The following is a 26134-nucleotide window of genomic DNA, read 5'->3' on the forward strand; positions in this document are numbered from 1 at the left end:
GTTATACCTGATGTAAATGACGAGTTGATGGGTGCTGACGAGTTGATGGGTGCAGCACAGCAACATGGCACAAGTATACATATGTAACAAACCTGCACGTTATGCACATGTACCCTAGAACTTAAAGTATAATAATAATAATAAATAAATTAAAAAAAAGAATGAAATAACAAAAAAAAAAAAAAAAGCAAAATAAGAATGATCTATCATTTTGAGGAGTATGTACCATAGTGGAAGAAGACAGAAGACAAAGCGATGATTGCAGTAAAAATAAGATAATATTTGCTAGAATAGACACAAATACAGGTTTCTGTGGAATCCTGTTTAGGGGAAGTTAACTCAGACTTCATTGTCAGGGAAACCTTCCTTGAGGAATTGGAGGACAGGACTACAGGAGGTTCCTGGGGGCAATTAGAGATGGTCTTCTAGGTAGAGACAAGAACTCACACCAAAGGTACAGACAAAATGGGGTCTGCGGACAGCTACCTGGAACTACAACCCTGAGGATAAATACCCAGGGAAATGAAGGACTGGGGAAAAGTTAGTGTTAGCAAACTGGAATAAAAGGAGGCTAAAGAATTTGAACTGTCAGTGATACAATATCTTAGAAACTTCTCTGTCTGCTCCATACATACTGAGAATTCCAATAATTTCTAGAAGGTATGTGAGGGGCCTGAGCTATTTTGTTTTCTGAGAGGTGGCTTTAGAATTCTACGCTCTTTCTAGGATAATCAATTCCCTCTCATTGCTTCCCTACAGCTAACCCATCACCTTTGTCTCGGATGAAGTCATTGCCTCAGGGAAATGTCAACCTGATTTCCCCACAGGCACTTTAGACTAATTGGTACAAAAGTTGATTTGTCATTTCAGGCTTACAACAAACCTCAAATATATATAATAAAATATATATATTTTTAAAGTGAATTTATCATCTTTTCTCATTGACTTGCTTCCTTTCCTATATTTTCTATCTCAGGGTAGGTTTCCTCAGCTACATAATCAGCCCAGAATAGAAACCTGGCTGATATCCTTAACTACACCCACTACCTCTCCTTAAAACATGACCCTGAGAAGGAAGAGAAAGGCTTTGTGAATATTTTCATTAATGCATAAGATCCAGGAAGATGGAGATTATTCACCAGTGAAACCCAACACAGAATAATGCCTGGCACATAGCGGAGACTCTCTAGCTGGATGGATGGATGGATGGATGGATGGATGGATGGATGGAGAGAGAGAGAGAGAGACAGAGAGGGAGATGTGTTGGATTAATAAATGAGTGAATTTCTCATTTATTTTTGTCAGCTCTTATCTCATTAAAAAAAGCATACTAATGAATTAAGATGTTTTTCAGAATATGAACTGATTCAAAAGGAGAGTCCATAGACAGGGAATCCAAAGAAACATATTAGGATTTTTAAATTTGTTATAATACTAAATACTTTTAAAACTTTGTTTAAAACAGACATTGCATTAAAAGTCACTGAAAGTAGACCCAAAACGATGGTTTGGTAAAAGGTGTTTGACTTTGTTATTTGTAGTGAGGCAGTGTAGCATATGTTTTAAAAGTGTGGGTTTGAATTTTAGCCCTTGTATTCAATGACTGTGTAACTAAAGTCAGGCCATTCAGCCTCTGTGTGCCTCAATTCCCTTATCTGTGAAATGGAGATACTAATATTACTTACTGCCAAGAGTTATTTAAAACATTGACATAGTAAATGTGAAGTACTTATAAGAGTATTTACCAAAGGGAATGTGCCTAATAACTATTAACTACTATTAGAAGGACAATAATTTTATTTAAAAAGGCATTTTGTAAAGTTGAGTTTTTGTGTTTTAGGTTTTTTCTCTCTCTCTCTTTTTTTTTTTAATGAACAAATGATCTTCCAAAATGATCTTACATGGTTGAAACATCAGACCCGGTCTCTCCGTTGTGGTCTAATAACAAAGCAAGTGAGATTTCCAGTAAAGTGGTTCCTAGAGCTATGCTGACTGGGTTCAAATCCTCATTCCATCATTGACTAGTTGTATAAGCTTGAACAAATTGCTTGTTCTTGCTGTGCTTCAATTTCCTCAGCTGTAAAATATGGGTAAGTGCCCATCTACTGGGTGCTTGTAAGGATTAAATTAGCTAATATTTGTAATGAACTTACAGCTGACCCTAGCCAAACAAACAAACAAACAAACAAAAAAGCTACATGCTCCGGAATGCTTGCTTACTTGTTGAATAAATGAGTGAATGAATGTCCCTTAATGTTGTATACATGATGTGTTTCCTCCCTTTAATAATAAAGACTAACGAATAAAGTGTCAAAGCCTGAGGAACAGTTAACAGACATCATCAGTGACAGTGAAGAATAAGATTTCATGGAAGTATGAAAGTAAATTTTTGTTTTCTTATTCTAGAAAGGTAGACAAGTTACACTGTCTTAAATACCAGGAGGCTGAATATTCATTAATCTGTTTTTCTAAGTAATATAAAAAATAAAACATGGTGAGTATTTTAGAAAACCAAAATGATAATTATTTTTAAACTAAATATTTTAAAAATATTAGTATTTATCATATGAACTAGGATCAAATGCTTCATAACATGAGCTTCTATTTATGCACCACAGTCAATTTCTAAACTTTTATTTCCAGAATGGAGTATACAGGACTAGAAATAACTTCAAAATTTTTTTTTATGTTTGATTAGCACAGAGTAGAATGAAATATCAATGCTGGGGGGAAACTTAAAATAATAGTAAAGGATAACAGTTATTAAATGTTTAATGTGCAATATCTTAATCATTCTTCCTAAAACCTTAAGAAGGTAGAGCGTGTATTTTGCAGGTAAAGAAAAAGCCCAAGCAAGGATAAGTGGCTTGCCCAAGGCACCATGACAATGAATTGAGGGAGCTAGGATTCCAACTCCAGACCTACAATTTTTAATCCCACATCTCTACTGGCCCTTTTGAATTAGCACTTACAGTGACATTACTGAGTTCATAAGAAAGCACTATTGCACATCATACAGAAAATGGAGCATATCTCAAAAACCTTAAGTAGACAAAGTCTTAGCATTAAGAGGATTGGTTTTTAATTATCAGAAAGCTAGTTTTGTCATATTATGCCCTGTAACTAGATACTGTTCAGTTTCTGTCTTTGAAGGAGCCAATGTAGTTACTGATAAAGGCAGTTTTAATAACTTCAGATTATGTAATATTTTACAATTGACTTTACAAAGTATTTTTATCTTTATGGATTATGCTGAAAATTCTCTAAATTCATGCTTCACATATTTTTTTCTGGTCCCAGTTTCCTTAAATTTTACATTATGATTTTCTTATGTGAGATCATTCACCTGGGGTTTCTGTTCTGTAGCCTTTGACTAAATTAGCCTTAAGTCCTTAAATTTCACTAGAAAACTATCTCCCAAATTAATAACCCCAAAGCACTTAAGCCAAAAATTGATTTTATTTTACTCGCTGTTGAGTTACATAAACCACACTGCAAAACTAAACAGGGTTTTTAAATTGTGATCTATATTACTAGAATTCCCTAACTAACATAAACCAGATTACTTCTTGTTTTACTTTACCCATTTCTCCCTAACCACTTGCAAGGTAATATTGACGGACTTTGATTTTGATAAATCTATTAACATAGAAAAAAGTGGATATATATTCATTTGTCTCTATTTTCTTCTGTACATTTATTTCATAGTTTAAACTATAGACCTGAGATGTGTTATTGCATGGTTTTGTTGATTTGTTTTTGTTAGTTTTAAAATGAAAAGCCTTTGAGATCTTTTACAATTAAATGAAAATTTAGGCAGAACAGAAGGAACACCAGATGGGAGTCCCTCAAGAAGTGTCCTCAGGGATATCACATGAAAGTGAGGTGATCCTAGGTGAGCAGAACACAATAGAATTTATGACTGAAATAATATCTTAATACAAAGAATGTACAATTTATATGCTAAGGAAATGGTATGTGACATATATATGTACATATGCCTACATATATATGCATAGAATCATCTTGAACTGGAATAAACTTAAAAAACTAAGGTAGACTAACTTCATCATTTATGGAAGAGTAGCTTAGGGGAAAGAGATTTCAAGTAGTGGGTAACAATGTCACAAAACTCATTACTTTTTTGGCAGAGGCATGACTAAAAATCAGGTGTCCTTGTTTCAAGCCTGGTATTTTTTCTATCAACCCAAACTGTGTCTGGGAAAAGAATATAAATTTATTAAAATGTAGATTTTCCCCCATGTAGCAATATTTGCGGATTTGCAACTTTAAATATTTTTTTTAATTCCAGGCAGAGTTATAGAGCATTACATTATAGATATCATTCTCTTTGAGGGTAAAGAGTTTGGCTTGAGTACCAAAAGGTTTTGAAGCATGCTTAATAACTATATGCTTGAAACCACCACTTGTAAAAACGAATGTAAATATGTTAATTTGTGTTTGGGATTTCAATGATCACCTCATGTATAATAACTGGAGGAAACTACTTGGCCCTTTATCTGGTTTCTTTTCATTTATAGCCTCATCACTTTTCAAACTCAATACTGATACTGCTCGAAGCTTAGTGCTGTACTGACATTTTTCACAGAAAAATAACTTTCAGAAATCTTCAGTATTCCCATACTACTGATTTTAGTAAAACATTACTATTTTATACACTTTACGTGAAATATAAAGTCAGACACAATTTCCCCATATTTACTGCCTCGCAAAATTATAAAACCAAAACAATTTGAATAGCTAAATAGAAATAAGTCCACAAAGTCATAAAATTGAACTTGGAATATTTAACTTAATGTAATTACTGTTATGAATCTGGTAAAATTAAATTGCTATACACCAAATAACTTTAGCACTGATTGTTATAATACAGACACTTTAAAAAATAAAGATTATGGCCAGGCAGGGTGGCTTACACCTATAACCCCAGCACTTTGGGAGGCTGAGGCCGGTGGATCATGAAGTCAGGAGTTCGAGACCAGCCTTGCAACTATGGCGAAACCCTGTCTCTATTAAAAATACAAAAATTAGCCAGGAGTGGTGGCAGGTGCCTGTAATCCCAGCCACTCAGGCGGCTGAGGCAGGAGAATTGATTGAACCCAGGAGGCGGAGGTTGCAGTGACCCGAGATAGTGCCACTGCACTCCAGCCTGGGTAACAGAGCAAGACTCCATCCTTCATCTCAGGAAAAAAAAAAAAAAAAAAAAAGATTACAATACAGATATTACATATATAACACTCACAGGTGTATATGCATACAAAATATATGATGGACATGAGGATATGAGTATTTTAAAGACTAATAATAAAATGAACATGCATGTACTCTCTACCTAGTTAGTATAAGGCATTATGAGCAATGGTGATACCTGCTTTGAGCCTTAAAAACTACTCTTTGATCTCACCTCCATTCTTACGTGGTTATCCCTGTACTGATTTTTGAGTTTCCTAGTCCTTTATTTCTTTATAATCTACCAACTATACATACATATATATATATATATACACACACACACACACAAAAAAAAAATATATCAGAGATTACATATTGTTTAGGTTCTCCTATTTGGGGAATTTATATAATGGGGATATTTGTTTTTGACTTTCTTTTTTTCTCTTCCACGTTACTTTTTTGAGATGTAGTTGTGTTGATGTGTACAGGTGAGAGTCACTGATTTTCACTACTGCATATGTTTTTGGTGTATACAGTATACATACTACTGTAAGTGGACGTTATTGTTGTTTTTACTTTTTATATTGCAAAGATTTTTATTATGAACCTTCCAGTACCATGTCTCCTTATATATACATCAAATAATTTCACCTAAACAGGAAAATTTTGTTGTTTTGGATATGTACATCTTCAACTTTTTAAGTGACGCCAGATGGCTTTTTAATGCAGATTTAGAAAAACTATATATGTATTAAACTTTTCCCTGTAGTTGCAATTTGCATACTTATCAGTTAACAGTAAGTAAATTCATCTAAAATATCCCCCTTTTGTCAGGGCAAAGCATTAGTTCTTAAAAGAATACAGATGGTGTTCCTTTACTCATCAACATGGGCTTAACTAGATGTGGTCATTTCTTTTATAAGTGTATCAATAATATCCATATCAAAGAATCCAATGGATGCCTTTCAGCCCTTATTCTATTTTGTTTTTTGATTTTTAGTTTAAGTTTTAGCCCTTATTCTTGCTGGACTTCACTGTAGCAAGACTGAACAGCCCCTCCTCCTCAAAACTTTGTTCCTGTGGCTTTAATTATAATAATTTTCTCGACTGTGTACTTGCCCCTCTGCCTATTTTTCTGCCTGCTATTGAATTACTTTCTTGTTAAATGTCAAATTTCCTCAGGACTTTGTTCTGGGCCTTTCTATCTCATTCTCTTCACTCTCTCCTGAGCTTGTTATGTCATCTGGCCTCATGTGTTTAAATACTACAGCCTGGAAAACTTCCTGAATCATGAATATAAGTGTGAACTTGGTAATTTCCCCTACAAGCCTCAGAAACACCTCAAACTTAAAAGTGTCCAAACTAATTATCTTGTCATTCTCCCCTAAATATTTTCTTCTCAATCTTCCCCATCTTACTGATGACCCTCACCTCCATTTAGTTGCTTAATCCAGAAGTCTGAGGCTGATGCTTGACATCTCCTTCTCACGTCTTCATAGGTTTATATGTGCAAACACACAGTTTATTTCTGCATTTTCTAATAAGATTAAATAATTAGGGTGATATAAATACAGTGGTACATCTAAACCAGAGAGTGCTTGAATAGAGGAAACTATAATTAAATGAATGGAGACTGTTTCAAACTAGAAGCACATACAAATGGAGAGATCAAACAGAGGTCCAAAGGATGTTGAAAACACACAGATTAAGAGAGAGTCTTGAGTGGAGACAGATTCAGGGACAGGTCCTTCCAGATTACTGGCACTCAAGAGTTTTCCAAGGACAGGAAGATATAGATGCAGAGCTGAAAAAAAGATGCATCAGAGTAAAAACTGGAAGAGTGGTAGGTGGGAAAAAGGGGAGTGGTGGGAAAAGAGGTTTCCTTCTGTTGGGTCGGAGTCAGTTTCTGCTGCTCCAGGGAGTGAAGTCCAGTCCATGGTGTATTATTGTCTCACTAAGAAAGGCAAGGCCTGGCTGGGCAAGGTGGCTCATGCTTGTAATCCTAGCTATTTGGGAGGCTGAGGTGGATGGAATACTTGAGCTCCGGAGTTTGAGACAAGTCTGGGCAACATGGAGAAACCCATATCTACAAAAAATAAAAATTAAATTAAAAGAGCAGCATGGTGGTACATGCCTGTAGTCCCAGCTACTAGGGGGGCTGAGGTGAGAAGATTGTTTGAGCCCAGGAGGTCGAGGCTGCAGTGAGCCGAGATTGCACCACTGCACTTCAGCCTGGGTGACAAAAGTGAGAACCTGCCTCAAAACAAACAAACAAACAAACAAAACAAGGCGGGTCCTCATGTAGGAATAAATTGTAAATTGAAAATGATTCTTATACGTGCAAGGAATGGGAAATAATTCTTATTGGATGAGTCTGCATCTGATAATGTGTTGACTTGTGATTAAGTGCTCTCAGCAGAACAGACACCAGATGCCCGAGTCCAAATGGTAGTCCAGCAGAATAAGCAGATGGGTGAATGAATGAATCATTTACCACATAACCTCTAGAAGGAGCAATGGATCGTAAAACATGCCAGTGAAACCTTGATGTCTCTATTACTTTGCTCATGTTTATCAGAGGTTTGGGTTTACTTTCACCAGTAAGTGGACCTCTATAAATGGCTCTTTAAGAGACTTATATTTATTGTGCAATGATTCTCTTTTTACACATTGTTGTACAGTAAATGAGGACAGGGTAATGATTAACTTTTATCCCTATAATTTACAAAACCCAAAAGTGTTGAATGTTGTTAACTTTCTTGATTTCTTCAACGGTGTGTTTTAATTTTTTCTAATTATTTAATGTCCATTAGAAAAGTGTCTTTGAAGATCTCAAAAGGGTTGGCAAGCATTCTTTTACAGAATATCAAACACATTTAGTGAGGTGCCATTAGATACATACAATGTCTCTAACTTGATAAGCTGGGACAAGTAATATAAGCAACCTATATTTTCTACAGATAACTGAAGTGGTTTCTTTTTTCTTTTGTTCTTCAGGAATCTCTCACAAATCTTTAAAGAGAATCCTGTTTTTATGTTTTAGACTACTAATTAAATAGTAACTTATTTTGGCTAAAGGATTTTGATGGCTAATGATTGACAGGCCTTTTTATAAAGGTGAATGTAGCAAACTAATTATTGACTTTGTAAGTCAATGTCTTAAACACACATGAAGTGCATAACACTTATATGCTTTACCAGTGTCTTTATTTCTAAATGGAATCACTAGAAAGTTTTAAAAAATTAAATTATTAAACTTCTTTACTATGTTGAAGTTATAAATTAATTTGAAAATTAAGATGAATGTTTAGATTTTTGGAGTCAGTCACTAATTCCTCAAAAATTCCAGTCCAATATAATAGTCCATGCCATCACACATCCGTTTTTAATCCTAGTGACTTACTGCATCTGAAAAAAGGTAGCATCTTTCTAGATTTTATAATATCAACTTCTGCATATATAAAAAAATCTAATTGATTAACAATATTTATTTCTTTCCATAATTATTTTATTTCCTCTCATATTTAGCAAAGAGAATAACTGGTACCATCTGCATTTACTAGGAATTAAGATTTGGCATCCTTAACTAACTTGGACCCAAAAGCAAGAGTCCAGGCACTGAAAAGTGTAAGCAATTAAAGAACTACCAAGAAAGTGTTTTTCTACCACCAGAGAGAGGGATTTACTCTCAGACCTTGAAAGTTATCATCATTTATGGTCATCAGGGGAAGCAGAGTTTTCCACACCCCAGGCACAAAACTGAAAGTGTCTAACTGTTTCATTCTCTTCTCACATACTGAGCTCTGGGTTATTTTGTTAAAGGAAGCATTAAACAACCTGTCAGCTCATATACATTGGATTAGGGACTTTTATCATATGGAGGGGCTCTGGCCAGTTCAGAAAGACATTATTGGAAACTTAGAGGTGAGAGCATAAATGTAACTGAACCCTTTTTGGCTCAAGGAATCAACTATCGTTCTTTTCTTTAGTGTTTTATATTACAAACCTGTTGTTTTTAATTTTCTGAGCACTAACAACCCACTGTGCTTAAACAGCTCTTAATCAGAACACAATGATTAGATAGTTAGAGCCTGCATGATACTTAGATATTCAGAGGAGTTGCATTGCCTAGAAACAGGTTCAGAAGGCTGAATTTCCTATCTTTCTTTTTCTGATTCATCATATGAGCTCTCTGTAAGTTTTATCATCTAGAAACCTCTTTTTTTTTTTTTTTTTTTTTTTGAGATGGAGTCTCCCTCTGTCGCCCAGGCTGGAGTACAGTGGTGTGATCTTGGCTCACTGCAAGTTCCGCCTCCTGGGTTCACGCCATTCTCCTGCCTCAGCCTCCCCAGTAGCTGGGACTACAGGCACCTGCCACCAATCCCGGCTATTTTTTTGCATTTTTAGTAGAGAGGGGGGTTTCACCGTGTTAGCCAGGATAGTCTTGATCTCCTGACCTTGTGATCTGCCCGCCTCAGCCTCCCAAAGTGCTGGGATTACAGGCGTGAGCCACTGCACCTGGCCTATCATCTAGAAACATTTTATAGTTTGTATCAGTCATCTGGTATATAGCAATATAAGTGTATGTCTCACATATTCTAGCACACACACATACACACATAGTTACTGTGACACTGTAACAGTATAAGAAAAGAATAAAAAAAGCAATGAGGGACTGACATAAAATCTTTCAACTACAGCATATTTAACAAGGAGGGAAAACCTGCTTAGCTGGCTGCCTTTTTAATTTCAAGGTAACTTTATTGGTCCAAATACTGAATGGTTCTCCGAATTTGATTATAACAAATGTCCAGATGCCTTACATCACAAGATAGATGTCAAGTTTTTTAGTGAGATAATCCTTTAGTAAAGGCCTATGTTTCAGACAAGGTTTTAGGAGAAAAAGTCTTTAACAATATAGTCAATTATTATCATCATCTCTCTGAAATTTCAAAACTCTGTCCTCCCTTACATAACAACCTCTTTGCCTTATTAACAAGCTTCTAGAGAAATAACCTAAAACCACTCTGTTGCTTCTTCCAGTTCATTTGTTCCTCCTCACAATATTACAATTTGATTTTTGTTAACATTTTTCTCCAGAAACTAGTGGTTGACCTTTTGTAACACTGGTGTTCAACAGATGCTTCTTTTGGAAACTGTTTCTATCTTTGGTTCTTATGACATTTTTTTCCTTTGTCTACTGCCAGCCTCTCTATTCCTTAACTAATTTGGCGTGTACCTCTTTCTTAGCCTAGTTCTTGATTGCTGATTCCCAATTCTCAGCCCTCTTTTATCTTTAATCTTCAAAATCAATTCAATCAGTTATTGTGGCTTCCACTATCTCCTGTGCAGACTCCCACAGCCATATGTTAATGATCTTTTGTGAACCGAAGGTCCATATTTCAAATGACTCGTGCATCACAACATTCCACTAATAGGAATGATATTCAGCAGGAACACACAACAGACTGATGGATTCGTGGTGATGGCAAGCCAGTTGTTAAATATTTGAAAATCATTTCTGCCCCAAAGCGACTGTATTAGTCCGTTCTCACATTGCTAATAAAGACATACCCGAGACTGGGTAATTTATAAAGGAAAGAGGTTTAATTGACTCACAGTTCCACACGGCTAGTGAGGCCTCACAATCACAGTGGAAGGCAAATGTGGAGAAAAGTCATGTCTTACATGACATCAGGCAAGAGCTTGTGCAGGGGAACCCCCATTTATAAAACCATCATATCTCCTAAGACTTATTTACTACCAGGAGAACAGTATGCGGGAAACTACCCTCATGATTCAATATCTCCACCTGGCCCCATCCTTGACACATGGAGATTATTACAACTCAAGGTGAGATTTAGGAAGGGACACAGCCAAAGCATATCACCAACTCAAATGCAATGATGAACCTGCCATTTTCCCTATAAATAATCCTAGATTCATTCCCCATTTTGAGAATGGGACTATAAATTCTATGGTTACATAAGCCAACCTGGTCATTAAAATTCCAAACTTTCTATATTTTTTTAACCAATAATTATGTTTAAGTTAAATAGCATTCATAGTTATTCTCCCACCCTTATTGCCAAAATATCTTTTTTGTTTAATTATTCTGAATAAACCTGACTTTGCCATTTCTTACAATGTAGTCCTAACCCTTCCAGTTGTACACTTCAGTTGCTATCAGAGTGAATATAGCATGAGGACAATTCCTACCCAAACTTCTTAAGTGGCTCCCCCATTTAAGAAGTATGTAATGTATAGTATGGCATCAATGTGTAAATATATACTATTCTGCCTTTTACATAGGATTCATTATTCTCTGGCTCCCACTCACCTATCCAAAATCAAGTCTTCTTTCTGCTTACTTCATATCAAACTCCATGTCTACATAATAATAAATTATGTCTACTCCACCTCCCCCTCCCTCAGGCCCTTCCATTACCTAAGCCCGTGTATATGTAATATTGCCCCTGTCTGCAATGACAGCCTACATATTATTTACCAGGCAGACACTTGATCTTTCTTCAAATCTCTAATTACAGACTCCCCTACTTCTTCAGGGAGGTTAGAAGACATCTTTTTCTATCTTTCTATTTGCTTCTGCATGTGTTTATATTTATAACAAAGTAAATGCTCAGCTATATTTATATTCAGGTGTAGCTAATTGAGTCTTGAGAAATTATATTCAATTAATGTATGCTCAATTAAATTTGGTTCCATATTAAAATTTATCTTTTATTTGGGAAAAATATAGCTATGAAAGAAGAGGACAAATGTAAATTATTAAAGGTTGTATTTATGTTTCTTTCATTCTTTAACTGAGACCTCTATTTAAAAGCTGTTCATTGAGCTCCAACTATGTGACAGGAACTGTCCTTGCCTTGGTGTATAAAAAAGTAAACAAAACATATTTTTTACTATTATGGAGCTTATAGAATGGTTTTATTTATGAAAATGTCAATGAAGCACATTAATGTTATAGAAAAAGTCACATATATCTGTTTAATGATCAATAAATATACTGCTAATGGAGTAAATCTGAATCTATATCTCTGCATGTTTACAGATAGAGAATTATCTTATTTTATTAAAAGCATATGTATCACATCAAATATGCTCGTGAATTTTGTTTTATGTATATTTTTGTTTTATTTTATCTTGTATATTATGGAGTCATGATATTTATAGTAAGTAGATGTATGTGTATCAATTTGCATTATTTGTGGGACTTTGAAACAATAGCATTTTATATTTCCAATAATATAAAAATAGTATGTTCAAATAGGTAAAGCGCAATGGTAAATATAATAAGGGAAAAGATTAATAAACGTAATAAGCTACTGGTATACTTAACAAACAACCTTAAATTTTTAAAGCAATTTGCTGCAATGACATAAAATGGAACCAAATAATAGCATTTAAGTCAGCTTTTAAGCTATTTTCCTAAAATATAGCTTAATAACGAAGACAATAAGCTAATTATCTAAATGGAAATTTAGAGAGTGGGCTGGCATGTGTGCAAAACTCTGTAGTAAACATTCTCGCATTTTAGCAATCTCATATGAAACAGAGACTGGGGATGGTCTTCCAATTCCATTTCTCATACTACATTTTTGGTGTGTTATTAAGGAAATCCATTGAAATATCCAGTGAAAATCACTGTCTTAGTGGTGTATGAATCACACATGCTAAATCATATTCAGAAATGTAATACACATACTATAGCCATAAGATGGAAAAACAAACTGACATTGGAGCAATTTTTAAATGAGAACAGTAAACTTCTATTATACGTTGGTATGATAGATAAAAATGTATGTTAGATGTTAGTAGAATCACTCAAAAACTTTTTTGAAACCATGCAGATGACCCCACTAGCCAGAAAATATTTCCAAAGTTTTTCTTTTTCATTTTTCAATATGATGACATAATTAATATTTTAAAACATCTATAGAAATACCTGAATTTTCTCATGAAGGTCTGGAAATCCACCAATAAAGACAGATCCTGATTTTGGCAGGGGTTTTCCAAGTACATGATTGATAGATTCACATGTTTGTGTATTCCTCCCTATAATAGTCAGTTCAGCTTTACATGGATCCAATTCTTGCCTGTAACCATTTAAGAAAGAAATGTATGGTTTTATCATGAGTCATATAAACATTTGTGTGATGAATTAATTAAGCTATTATCAAAAGAATAATTTAAGTAAACAGATTATTTCACAATAAAACAAAGCCAGAAATAGATTAATCTGTTACACATTAGAAATCCTTAATGCTTTAAGTACATAAATACAAAGTTACAGTTTGACAAAACAACAAATTATAGCAATCAACTAATGAAATAAATAAATCCTGATAAACAGATCTTTCTCAATTGTAACTGAAACAATTATGGATTATAATATTCCATTTTAGCTTTTTACATTATTAAATGTTCTGTATGAGTGAAAAATATTAAAAAGAATCAAATTTCAATGTTGTTATACAATGTATATATATATTTAGGTGGAAAATAGATATATTGCAGACAGTAATTAGTTGTAGAAATATAAATTATTTCAACAAGCAAAGCACAGAAAAATTAACAAATGAATAAATCAAATATAACCTAATCAGGAAGATCAGAGTAATAATTTCCATATGCCCATTCTTTTAGAAAGATGAAAACAACAAAATAGTTTGTCAATACTTTAACATGTAGATATGCATGTGTCATTTACTCTAGCCACATGTTTAACTGTTTATTCCAGAGGTTGACAAACTATACCCTTAGACAAATCTTGCCTGCCATCTCTAAGTAAATAAAGTTTAATTGGCACACAGCCACATGTTTCTTTACATAGAGTCTATGGGTTTTTTAATAACAGAATTGAATAATTGAAATGAGACTTTATGTCCCAAAAGGCCAAAAATATTTACGATCTAACCCTTATAGAAAAAGTTGGTAGATCCACTACCTATTCACCAAGCAAGCTTTATCATAATCTTTTTCAAAATAATAGTACACATATAATAAAAGACACCTACATAGCATCCAACTATCAATGTCATTCTATTCCATGAGTATGTAACATTCTGGTTTTGATATATTTATACTGAATCATGGCATACATAATAAAGAGGGTAAAGGATAAAGCTGTATAAAATATTATATTGTGAACATATTCAAGTAACCACTACCTAGGACAAAAGGCACAAAATTGCAACCTAGACCACCCCACCCCAACATACACACATATGCACAGACACACACACACATTCACTCTCTCACAACTCCTCTATCTTAATTCAACATCATGTTTTTGAGATATATATTTTTGAATTGAATAGTTTATTTATTTTCAAGATATATAATCAGACACTTTACAAATTATTCTAATGTTGGTATACTGTGAAATTTTAAATTTTTGAACTATGAATAGTGCTGCTATAGACATGCTTGTATGTATTGTTTCATGTGCAGAAATGTGCATTTCTGTTGAGCATTTAACAAAAAAGTACTTAGAGTTCTATGTTCAGTATATGCGCTCTACTGGTTATATATTTTGCAAGGATTTTCTTTTTACCTTTGGTGTCTTACAATTTTACTTTTTTAATGGTGCTTTTTAATAATCAGTAGTTTTTCATCTTAATTTATATCAATAGATCAATCTTTTCCTTAATAATTAGTATTTTGTTGTTGTTCCTGACTTACTCCATTTTTGAAAATATGTTTTACTATTGACATTTAGATCTACAATCCACCTGAGATTGGTTTTTATATAGTCCCAAATATGTATCAGTTTTTATTTTTTCTTTATGGAAATCCAATTGACTCTGTAACATGAGTAGAAGAAAACTATCAGGCCGGGCGCGGTGGCTCAAGCCTGTAATCCCAGCACTTTGGGAGGCCGAGACGGGCGGAAGAGGTCAGGAGATCGAGATCATCCTGGCTAACACGGTGAAACCCCGTCTCTACTAAAAAAATACAAAAAAAACTAGCCGGGCGAAGTGGCGGGCGCCTGTAGTCCCAGCTACTCGGTAGGCTGAGGCAGGAGAATGGCGGGAACCCGGGAGGCGGAGCTTGCAGTGAGCTGAGATCCGGCCACAGCACTCCAGCCTGGGCAACAGAGCGAGACTCCGTTTCAAAAAAAAGAAAAAAGAAAACTATCCATTCTCCACTGTTCTACAGTATCACTTCTGTCATAAATCATGCCCACATATATGTAGGTGTGTTTCTAGACTCTCTTTTCTGTTCCACTGGTCAATTTTTCTGTCTTTGTACCAATACATCAATGTCTTAAGACTTACTCTAAAAGTACAGTATTTAATACACAGTAGAGTAAGCCATCCTACTTCATTTTTTCCCCTTAACATTGTTTTGGCTGTAAGGTGTGTGTGTGTGTGTGTGTGTGTGTGCACGCATGGGTGTGCGTGTGCATGTGTGTTCGTGGGCTCTCTCTCTTTTATTGGTTCATATTTCTACCTTTGTGTCAATATTACATTGCCTGATACTGATACTGCCTAATGCTAACGCTTTGTAAGTTTAGATATTTTGTACAGTAAATTATCTTACTTTGCTCAGTTTTTTTTTAATTGAGATAATTAAATATCCTTTTCTTTCTCTCTTAAGTGTGATGAATTATGTTTGCTGGCTTTCAAAAGTTTGGATGTATTCTTGGAGTAAGTTTAACTTGGTTATGACATAATGGCTTTCTTATATAATGCTGGATTTACTTTTCCATCTATTAAGGAATTTTTACATACAGTTAATAAAGGATAGACCTTTCAATTTCTTTTTAAAATATTTTTTATTATACTTTAAGTTCTAGAGTACGTGTGCACAATGTACAGGTTTGTTACATATGTATACATGTGCCATGTTCGTGTGCTGCACCCATTAACTTGTCATTTACATTAGGTATATCTCCTAATGCTATCCTTCTCCCCGTCCCCCACCCCACGACAGGCCCCAATGTGTGATGTTCCCCTTTCTATGTCCAAGTGTTCTTATTGTTCAATTCCCACCTATGAATGAGAACATGCAGTGTTTTTTTGTCCTTGTGATAGCTTGCTGACAATGATGGTTTCCAGCTTTATCCATGTCCCTACAAAGGACATGAACTCATCATTTTTTATGGCTGTATAGTATTCCATGGTGTATATGTGCCACATTTTCTTAATCCAGTCTATCATTGATGGACATTTGGGTTGGTTCCAAGTCTTTGCTATTGTGAGTAGTGCCGCAATAAACATACGTGTGCACGTGTCTTTGGAGCAGCATGATTTATAATCTTTTGGGTATATACCTAGTAATGGCATGGCTGGGTCAAATGGTATTTCTAGTTCTAGATCCTTGAGGAATCGCCACACTGTCTTCCACAATGGTTCAACTAGTATACAGTCCCACCAACAGTGTAAAAGTGTTCCTATTTCTCCACATCCTCTTCAGCACCTGTTGTTTCCTGACTTTTTAATGATCGCCATTCTAACTGGAGATGGTATCTCATTGTGATTTTGATTTACATTTCTCTGATGTCCAGTGATTATGAGCATTTTTTCATGTGTCTGTTGGCTGCATAAATGTCTTCTTTTGAGAACTGTCTGCTCATATCCTTTGCCCACTTGTTGATGGGTTTTTTTTTTTTTTTTTCTTGTAAATTTGTTTGAGTTCTTTGTAGATTCTGGATATTAGCCCTTTGTCAGATAAATGGATTGCAAAATTTTTCTCCCATTCTGTAGGTTGCCTGTTCACTCTGATGGTAGTTTCTTTTGCTGTGCAGAAGTTCTTTAGTTTAATTAGATCCAATTTGTCAATTTTGACTTTGGTTGCCATTGCTTTTGGTGTTTTAGATATGAAGGCCTTGCCCATGCCTATGTCCTGAATGGTATTATCTAGGTTTTCTTCTAGGGTTTTTATGGTTTTAGGTCTAACATTTAAGTCTTTAATCCATCTTGAATTAATTTTTGTAAAACGTGTAAGGAAGTGATCCAGTTTCAGCTTTCTACATATGGCTAGCCAGGTTTCCCAGCACCATTTGTTAAATAGGGAATCCTTTCCCCATTTCTTGCTTTTGTCAGGTTTGACAAAGATCAGATAGTTGTAGATGTGTGGTATTAATTCTGCAGGCTCTGTTCTGTTCCATTGGTCTATATCTCTGTTTTGGTACCTGCACCATGCTGTTTTGGTTACTGTAGCCTTGTAGTATAATTTGAAATCAGGTAGTGTGATGCCTCCAGCTTTGTTCTTTTGGCTTAGGATTGACTTGGCAATGTGGGTTCTTTTTTTGGTTCCATATGGATTTTAAAGTAGCTTTTTCCAATTCTGTGAAGAAAGTCCCTGGTAGCTTGATGGAGATGGCACTGAATCTATAAATTACCTTGGTCAGTATGGCCATTTTCACAATATTGATTCTTCCTATCCATGAGCATGTAATGTTCTTCCATTTGTTTGTATCCTTTTTTATTTCCTTGAACAGTGGTTTGTAGTTCTCCTTGAAGAGGTCCTTCACATCCATTGTAAGTTGGATTCCTAGGTATTTTATTCTCTTTGAGTGAACTCATGATTGGGCTCTCTGCTTGTCTTTTATTGGTGTATAAGAATGCTTGTGATTTTTGCACATTGATTTTGTATCTTGAGACTTTGCTGAAGTTTCTTATCAGCTTAAGGAGATTTTGGGCTGAGACAATGGGGTTTTCTAAATAATATACAATCATGTCATCTGCAAACAGGGACAATTTGACTTCCTCTTTTCCTAATTGAATACTCTTTATTTCTTTATCTTGCCTGATTGCCCTAGCCAGCACTTCCAACACTACATTGCATAGGAGTGGTGAGAGAGGGCATCCCTGTCTTGTGCCAGTTTTCAAAGGGAATGCTTCTAGTTTTTGCCCATTCAATATGATATTGGCTGTGGGTTTGTCATAAATAGCTCTTATTATTTTGAGATGTGTACAATCAATACTTAATTTATTGAGAGTTTTTAGCATGAAGAGCTGTTGAATTTTGTCAAAGGCCTTTTCTGCATCTATTGAGATAATCATGTGTTTTTTGTCTTTGGTTCTGTTTATATGCTGGATTATGTTTATTGATTTGCATATGTTGAACCAGCCTTGCATCCCAGGGATGAAGCCCACTTGATCATGGTGGATAAGCTTTTTGATGTGCTGCTGGATTCGGTTTGCCAGTATTTTATTGAGGATTTTTGCGTCGATGTTCATCTGGGATATTAGTCTAAAATTCTCTTTTTTTGTTGTGTCTCTGCCAGACTTTGGTATCAGGATGATGCTGGCCTCATAAAATGAGTTAAGGAGGATTCCCTCTTTTTCTATTGATTGGAATAGTTTCAGAAGGAATGGTACCAGCTCCTCCTTGTAGCTCTGGTAGAATTCATCTGTGAATCCGTCTGGTCCTGGACTTTTTTTGGTTGGTAGGCTATTAATTATTGCCTGAATTTCAGAGCCTGTTATTGGTCTATTCAGAGATTCAATTTCTTCCTGGATTAGTCTTGGGAGAGTGTATGTGTCCAGGAATTTATCCATTTCTTCTAGATTTTGTAGTTTATTTTCGTAGAGGTGTTTATAGTATTCTCCGATGGTAGTTTGCATTTCTGTGGGATCGGTGGAGATATCTCCTTTATCATTTTTTATTGCATCTATTTGATTCTTGTCTCTTTTCTTCTTTATTAGTCTTGCTAGCAATCCTTGTACTGCTCTGGTAAAATTTTAGTATCAAGGCTATGCTTTCCTCACATTCAGAAAGATTGTGTTACATTGATGTTATATCTACTCTTTTATGTATGATAGAATTCACTGGTATAGCCTACTGGGCCTGAAATTTTCTTTGCATTTTCTTTGTGGAGATGACAAATATGGATTACATGTATTTAGTTGACATAAATTATCTATGATCATGTTTATTTTATCACATGGTATTTTTTCTAGGAATTTTTAATCTAAAATTTCAAAGTTATTGGCAAAAATGTTTCATAATTTCCTTTGATTATATTGGTATTTGTTTTGGAACTCCCATGTCTGCCATTTTTTGGTATGATATTTGGCTAATTGTGTTCTTCTTAATTTTGTTTTGTAAATCAATGTTGGTAGAAAGCAGAAAATATCAAAGAACACACTTTTGGCACTGTTGATATTCTCCATTCTCTGTTTTCTGCTTCATTAACTTCTGCTCTTTATGATTTCCTTTCTTTAACTTTCTCTGTGCTTAACTTACGCTTTTGTTTCTAGGGATTTTAATCTATCATGCACTTTCAGGATACAAAATTTGTTCTAAACATAAATTTAGCTGTATTCAACAAGTTCTATTTTTCATTATTATCTGTTCAAAATATTTTCTAATTTCCTTTGTGATTTTTTTCTTTGGCCTCAATGCTATTTAGAATTGCATTGTCAAATTCACAAATATACAGGTATTTTTCTGGTCATTTTTTAATATTCTAATTTTAGCTCAAAACATTTGAGCTAAAATTTGTCCAGAAAATATTATCTTTTAACTTTTAATAATTGTATAGGTTTTTAATAATAGGTATTGAAGATAGATGCCAGGAAAGGCCAAGTAACTGCTGAACACTATAAAGATGTGGCTGACCTATACTGATATTATTTGCATGGTTACCACATTATTACACAGCAAGTTTCAAACTTGAACACGTGTTAGGAGACAGAAGAAGAGTCATTAAATAGGTCAATCCTGTAAATGATTCTCTTTTAATTCTTTGAAATATGTTGATTCAGGCTGCATAGCCCAGCATGTGGTCAATTTTAAGAATATTTTCATGACACTGGAAAGTCTGTTGTTGGGTGAAGTGTTTTTGATATGTGAATATTGTCAGGTTTTACGCGCGCGCACACACCCACACACACATACACACACACACCACAAATATACACACATTCCAACACATCTATCCAGGTTTATAATACATTTAGAATAAATATAATGAAACAGTAAAATCATGTCTATGATGTATGCACCTTTTTTCTTCTTGAAAAAATATTTACACATATTCTTTGCATCCTCCTATCTACATCATAATATAAATCTCATAGACCTAAGACCAGGTATGGTCATGCAGCCAACTTTGGGGCTTTGATAAAGAAACCTTTGACAGTTTTTTGAAAATATCAATGATATTCCCTATTTTAAGAATATGGGAGAAAAAAAATTGTTCAACATTTTTAGAAACCACTAGATATTCTTGGATTCTGTATTTAGAAGCAAACTAGAAGCTTTCTGGGTTAATTACTTCTTACAATTCAACTGTTAAAAATATCTGAGGGAGAATATAGCTTCCAGGAAGCTATTCATTAAATGATAAAAATAAAAAAGCACAACTGCTTTAATAATTCTCTAAAATTTAATGTTTGGAAAAAGAGTTTGTACTGTTTTATGATATTAAAATAGCAATAATAATTATTCACGAACACTTTGTTCACAAATTCATTTCTTATAAATGAAACACCTTAATATATCAAACATATTTATTTGATCTTTGGTTATGACAACTGAAAGACTAACATAAAACAATATATATGAACTCTATGTTTTCTTTCCTTACTATACAAGCAATATAAACTCATTATAAAATTTAAAAAAAATAAACAAAGTTACCCAACATCCATACTTGGCTTTTATAATCATATCAATTATTATATCAATTGACCTAAAATATAGGATAATAACTATATATCTGGATTTATTTTCTGGTTTTCACCATTTTCTCTTATATGACTATATCACTATTTAAGTTAATCCTATTATTGGATATTTAGTTTATTTTTTGAAATTTAGAATCACACCACAATTATGTAGTAATTAATACTCGGGAAGTCATCTCACTCTTGTTTAGTTATTTTCTCGTAAGGAGAATTTATTCACTAGAGGTGAATTGTTGAATCAAATTATAAGTAATTTTAATGATTTATCATCAAATTTCTGGCCTGCTCTGCAAACTTTGTACCTTTTCATCTAACACCTACAATTACATAAACCAATTCCTTGAAATAAATCTTTTAATATAAGTTTTCTGTTAGTTCTGTTTCTCTGGTAAGACCCTGGCTGAGATTTTGGTACCCGGAGTATGAAGAGTATCAAGATGACTGAATTTTTTTAGTCATTGTACAAAAATATCTCTTATATTTTCTTATTTGAAGCTGTATTAATGCTAATGGAGTATACAATTTGACTTTTTAATTGGAACTGGTGCTGATAATAGTTTCTGTTAAAATCTCAATTCATGTCTTTCTCAACTAGTATTAGCTAAATGGAATTCAGTTCCTTGAGATTTTCTGCATGAACAGCAATGGATCAGGTGATTAGCCTTTGACTATCAATTCTGAGCTAGAGAATTGCTATGATTTTTGAAATAAATAAATGAACAGAAGAAAAAGGGTTTGCAGAAAGTTAATATATCATGGGGGAAATTATAGATATATTGCATTTGAGGTTTTTCCTTGAACTTAGAATTTTTATTATTTTAGAGAATTTCTATTCATTGTCACAGAAGGTAGCTTCACCATCGGGAATACTATTATCTATATAATAATTGTGCAGGTTTTCGTCTTTGGATAAGTATGGGAATTTTTCTTTCATACTTAAAATTCTTCATGGTTATTCTTGTTTTCAAAGATATTATCATATCTGAAATAAATTACCCATTGTAAATGAAAACAAGAATGGCACATCATCTTTTCTCATACATATATTCAGAGAGCTGGCAGCTATGCTACAGGAAGATGAAAGGTAAGCATGCCTCCATTATAACTACGTAGGCCATCAGGTTTTCTTTGCCATCGATGCAATTCTAATATTTCATGTAGCAGGTTATTTTATTCAAGAGACACACTTTTTAACAGCAGTCGTATCTTTCCCCTTAGGCTTATTAGAGCAGAGGCAAGCCTGTGCTGATTGTGCTCGATTGAATCTAACATGAATTGACTGAACACAGAAAAACAGTCTTACAACATTATTGCTTAGCATTTGCTGATGAACAGTTTGCTTAGTTCACCATGCAGTGTAAATTTTTTCCATCAAGGCTTTTGAAATGCTTTTTCTAAAATCAGCACGGAGGGTGCTTTAAAGGTCAAATGAGCAGAATAGTTTTTCTTTTTTGCATAATTGTATGTAAAACTCTCTTGAAGACCACTGGTGTTTGAACTACCTTTCATTGTTCTTCCAAACTTTCAGTGATTGTTCAGGTTTGTCATTTGGACTTACATAATAGCAATCATTAACTACTCTCCACTAAGTAGAACATGGAAGAAAAGTTTAGTGAGCTGTAAAGTCTATCCATTAAGTTTATGTATTCAGAGTAGATGCCAGGAAAGGTCAAGTAACTGCTGAACACCATAGAGATGAGGGTGACCTACTGTGATATTATTCACATGGCTACTGTATCATTACACGGCAAGTTCTAAACTTGCACAGGTGTTAGCAAAGACTGAGGGGAAGATGAAATAGGCAAATTCTGTAGACAAATATTCAAAAAGGCAAAACATAGCAAAATTCCATCATATTGGAAATCAACTCTGTCATCTGATCATTTCTGAGCATTACGATGGTCAAGCTTCAGAAATTACTGACTCGAACCTTAAGCTTAACAAAATTGTTCTTAATTGAAAGCAATAAACCTTCCTGTAGAAACTGAGTTTGTGTGTATCTACTTCGTTATCATATTTGCATTAAATATTAATTGATTCAATCAGTCGTAAAAATATAAAGAAAACAGTATGAAATAAAAACAAATTCACCCTCTTAAGGAAGATTCAGGCCTGTAAGTTGGCTATTCACACAAATAGAAATAAAAACTATAAGCATCAACTTAGATTTTTGATTAAGACACACTTTTTAATTGATAACATGATAGTTGTACATATTTATGGGGTACATGTGATTTTTGGGGCCATATTTTTATCTTATCAAAGTATCCCATATATCCAGAGATATTTTATATTTAAATGAATATAAAATACATTCATTAGCTTAAAAATACTTATTAAACTCCAACTACAAATTGATTTTTAAAGGGAGTTAAACAGATATAGTGGATATTTCTGTCAGGGAGACTCATTCAATTCTCACAATATTTATTCAAGTAATTTCCACAGGTGACATGGAATTGTCCCCAGATTCCACTGTGTCTTGTCATATCTCTGAAAAACTTAAAATGAACTTCTTCACTTAAAACTTTGAATGGTAGACTATTGCCAAAACAATTAAATCTAAACATGTTCATTTGGAATTCAAGCCCCCATGTTTCCAATTTAGACTTTTCTTATTTGGTTATCCATATCTATGACAGCTCTGCAACAGAAATTTTATGGTTTACTCGGTCAATCTCTTAGTTATCTTAAGATCTCCACTTGTCTTTGAATTCTTCTGGCCCTTTGCTGAATCTCGTTTCCCTACTTGCCATGGTTTTTATTTTACCAACTTATATATTACTTATAATTAAGACCTTATCTAACATCCACCTATTACCTAAAAAGTTTCTAGTATATGCAGTCTTAGTGATCTCTTTAATGTCTATCACCATTAAAATGTGCCACACATTTTCAAATTCAATTACATATTGATTTCTCCTTTTATGTGATTGTATATTTCTACTTTGTTTGTCCAGTGAAAAAATAACCACTCAATTGGCAGAGTTATGATTTATCCATCTTTGATTTCTTTATAAAATTTAGGCTTTTGACTAAGGACTTAGAAAATAAAATTTTGAGTTTTAGTTGATAGGAATAACTGTGTTCCTAGAAATGTACCAAATATTCCCTTCTATCCTAAATAAATGTGTTTCTAAGGTAGTGACCTTTTCATTCGCAGGAAGCCATCAATTTGCCAGGTGCTTAAATGGCACCTCCTTCAACCACAGATTGGTTCTGGTCTCTATGTTAGGATCAGATCATTTGTTTTCCCATGGGGCTTCCCACTGGCAAAATAACTCTTTGCATTCATTGAGCACTAGTCAGATTTTCTAACATTGATGGCCAACTGAACAAAGATTAGCTAAAAACTTTGAATTCAATATTAAAAATATCATGCAATTCAATTGTTCTCCGGCAAATTCTAAAGTAAGCATTATTCTGGTTGATTTTTTTCTTTTAGAGTACATAGTCTTAAGAACCATGTAAATAGACTATTTTTTTCCTTTTGTGTTTGTATGTGGGACAAAAATATTTCCATATCGTGTTATGATTCTTTAGAAAGGACTGCTAGAACTTCAGATCTTTCCACTGAATAGATTTTAAAATATGTTTTTGCATTTGTGATTAAGATTAATTATCAGTGATATGGTTAATACTCCACATTAATCATTGTGATTCTCATTATATTATATTTCAGGAGCTGTACAGCAATACTCAATAATAATTGACATTAGATTATTAAATACTAAGATCATTGACAATTTAATCAAGAACAATATATTCAATTATCATTATCATTATAAGCAATTAAATCACATCTAGTAATATTCCTTTGAGATAAAATAAAGACTTTATAAAAAGAACACACCAAGAGAACTAGGTTCATTTAGCATACATTTATATTTTATATTACTTGGCAAAATAGTATAAATAAAAATATTTAAAAATATGATACTTGACAATTTCTGAGTATTCACAAAATATATCTTTGAAATTTTATTTTTCTTAATTATTAAAAGGATTAAAATAAAAGTTTTGTTTTTTTTTTTTCCCCCCGAGACGGAGTCTCGCTCTGTCACCCAGGCTGTAGTGCAGTGGTGCATTCTCGGCTCACTGCAACCTCTGCCTCCTGGGTTCAAGCAATTCTCCTGCCTCAGCCTCCTGAGTAACTAGGATTACAGGCATGTGGCACCAGGCCCGGTTAATTTTTTTGTATTTTTAATAGAGATGGGGTTTCACCATATTGGCTGAACTCCTGACCTTGTGATCCACCTGCCTCAGCCTCCCAAAGTTCTGGGATTACAGGCGTGAGCTACCGTGCCTGGCCTTCAAAAGTAATTTTTAAATTTAATTTGTTAGATACTTTTCTTACTATCATGGGCAATCCTAAAGAGAATATTAGTCCATGTTGTGAACGCCTCCAAGTCCTCAGATCAGCAAGAGCAATTCAAGAAAACACCAGAAGTAGAGGTGATAAAGCAAGCCTGCTTATTTAGAGAAATAAAGGGAAGATCCAAAGGCACCTTCAGAATGACTTTTGTAATGCAATTTTCCTCTGAGAAACTGGATTCGCCTCTTTTTGTTCATGAATCTAAGAATCAGCCCATTGGATTGCTGAGATGTTGGGAGTTTGTATAGAGCTTACCTTGACAGTGTATTTCTTATATCCTGTGCTGGGGGGTGGTTAGCCTATTACACTTTCAAGAGTGATGGCCATTTAATTATGTAAAATTGGGGAGTAAGTCCCTAGTCAGATTAGTCACATAATGAAGTTTGACAAAGCTTAATATTATAGCTGGGCATTTTCAACTCAATCTAGTTGCATTTCCACAACTACTCATAAAATCTATTAGCCTTCAACAATGTCACTGGAGCTTTTAGTTTACTTTGTTGTAACACATGAGGGATAAAAGAGACAATGAGGCATCATACTCACTTGAAACCACATATGCTGTTAATTCACCTGAATTTCACTTCAGAAACACGTAAATTATTTTTGTTCCCTGGTCCTTTTTCTAAATTGTAATATATATAGAGTGTGTGTGTGCACGCGCTTTTAAGGGGAAATAGGGAAAGCCTGGTCTTTGGAGTAAGAAAGTATCCATTTCAAATTCCAGCTTTACCATTTATTATCTAGCAGACTTTTACTCTTTATTTCTCAGATAGGTATTTTAAAATACTACCACGTGTCAGGCAAGAGAGTCCATGCTGGATGCAAGATTAACAAAACAGCATTAGGGCCCTTCATTTGTAATTCAAATCTCAAGGGAGAGGACAACTTGCATCAAACA

At 34.1% G+C, this 26134-nt stretch overlaps 1 protein-coding gene across 1 annotated transcript in view; it reads right to left on the minus strand.

Annotated features, from left to right (window-relative positions):
- Positions 1 to 26134, minus strand: part of EYS (eyes shut homolog (Drosophila)) — a 2114515-nt gene that overhangs the window by 642728 nt on the left and 1445653 nt on the right. The window contains exon 28 of the mRNA XM_025382342.1: positions 13160 to 13310. Within this exon, the coding sequence (XP_025238127.1) occupies positions 13160 to 13310 (151 nt within the window). The remainder of the gene's footprint in view (positions 1 to 13159; positions 13311 to 26134) is intronic.

This window comes from Theropithecus gelada, chromosome 4, assembly GCF_003255815.1.
Source record: "Theropithecus gelada isolate Dixy chromosome 4, Tgel_1.0, whole genome shotgun sequence".
Lineage (NCBI taxonomy): Eukaryota > Metazoa > Chordata > Mammalia > Primates > Cercopithecidae > Theropithecus > Theropithecus gelada.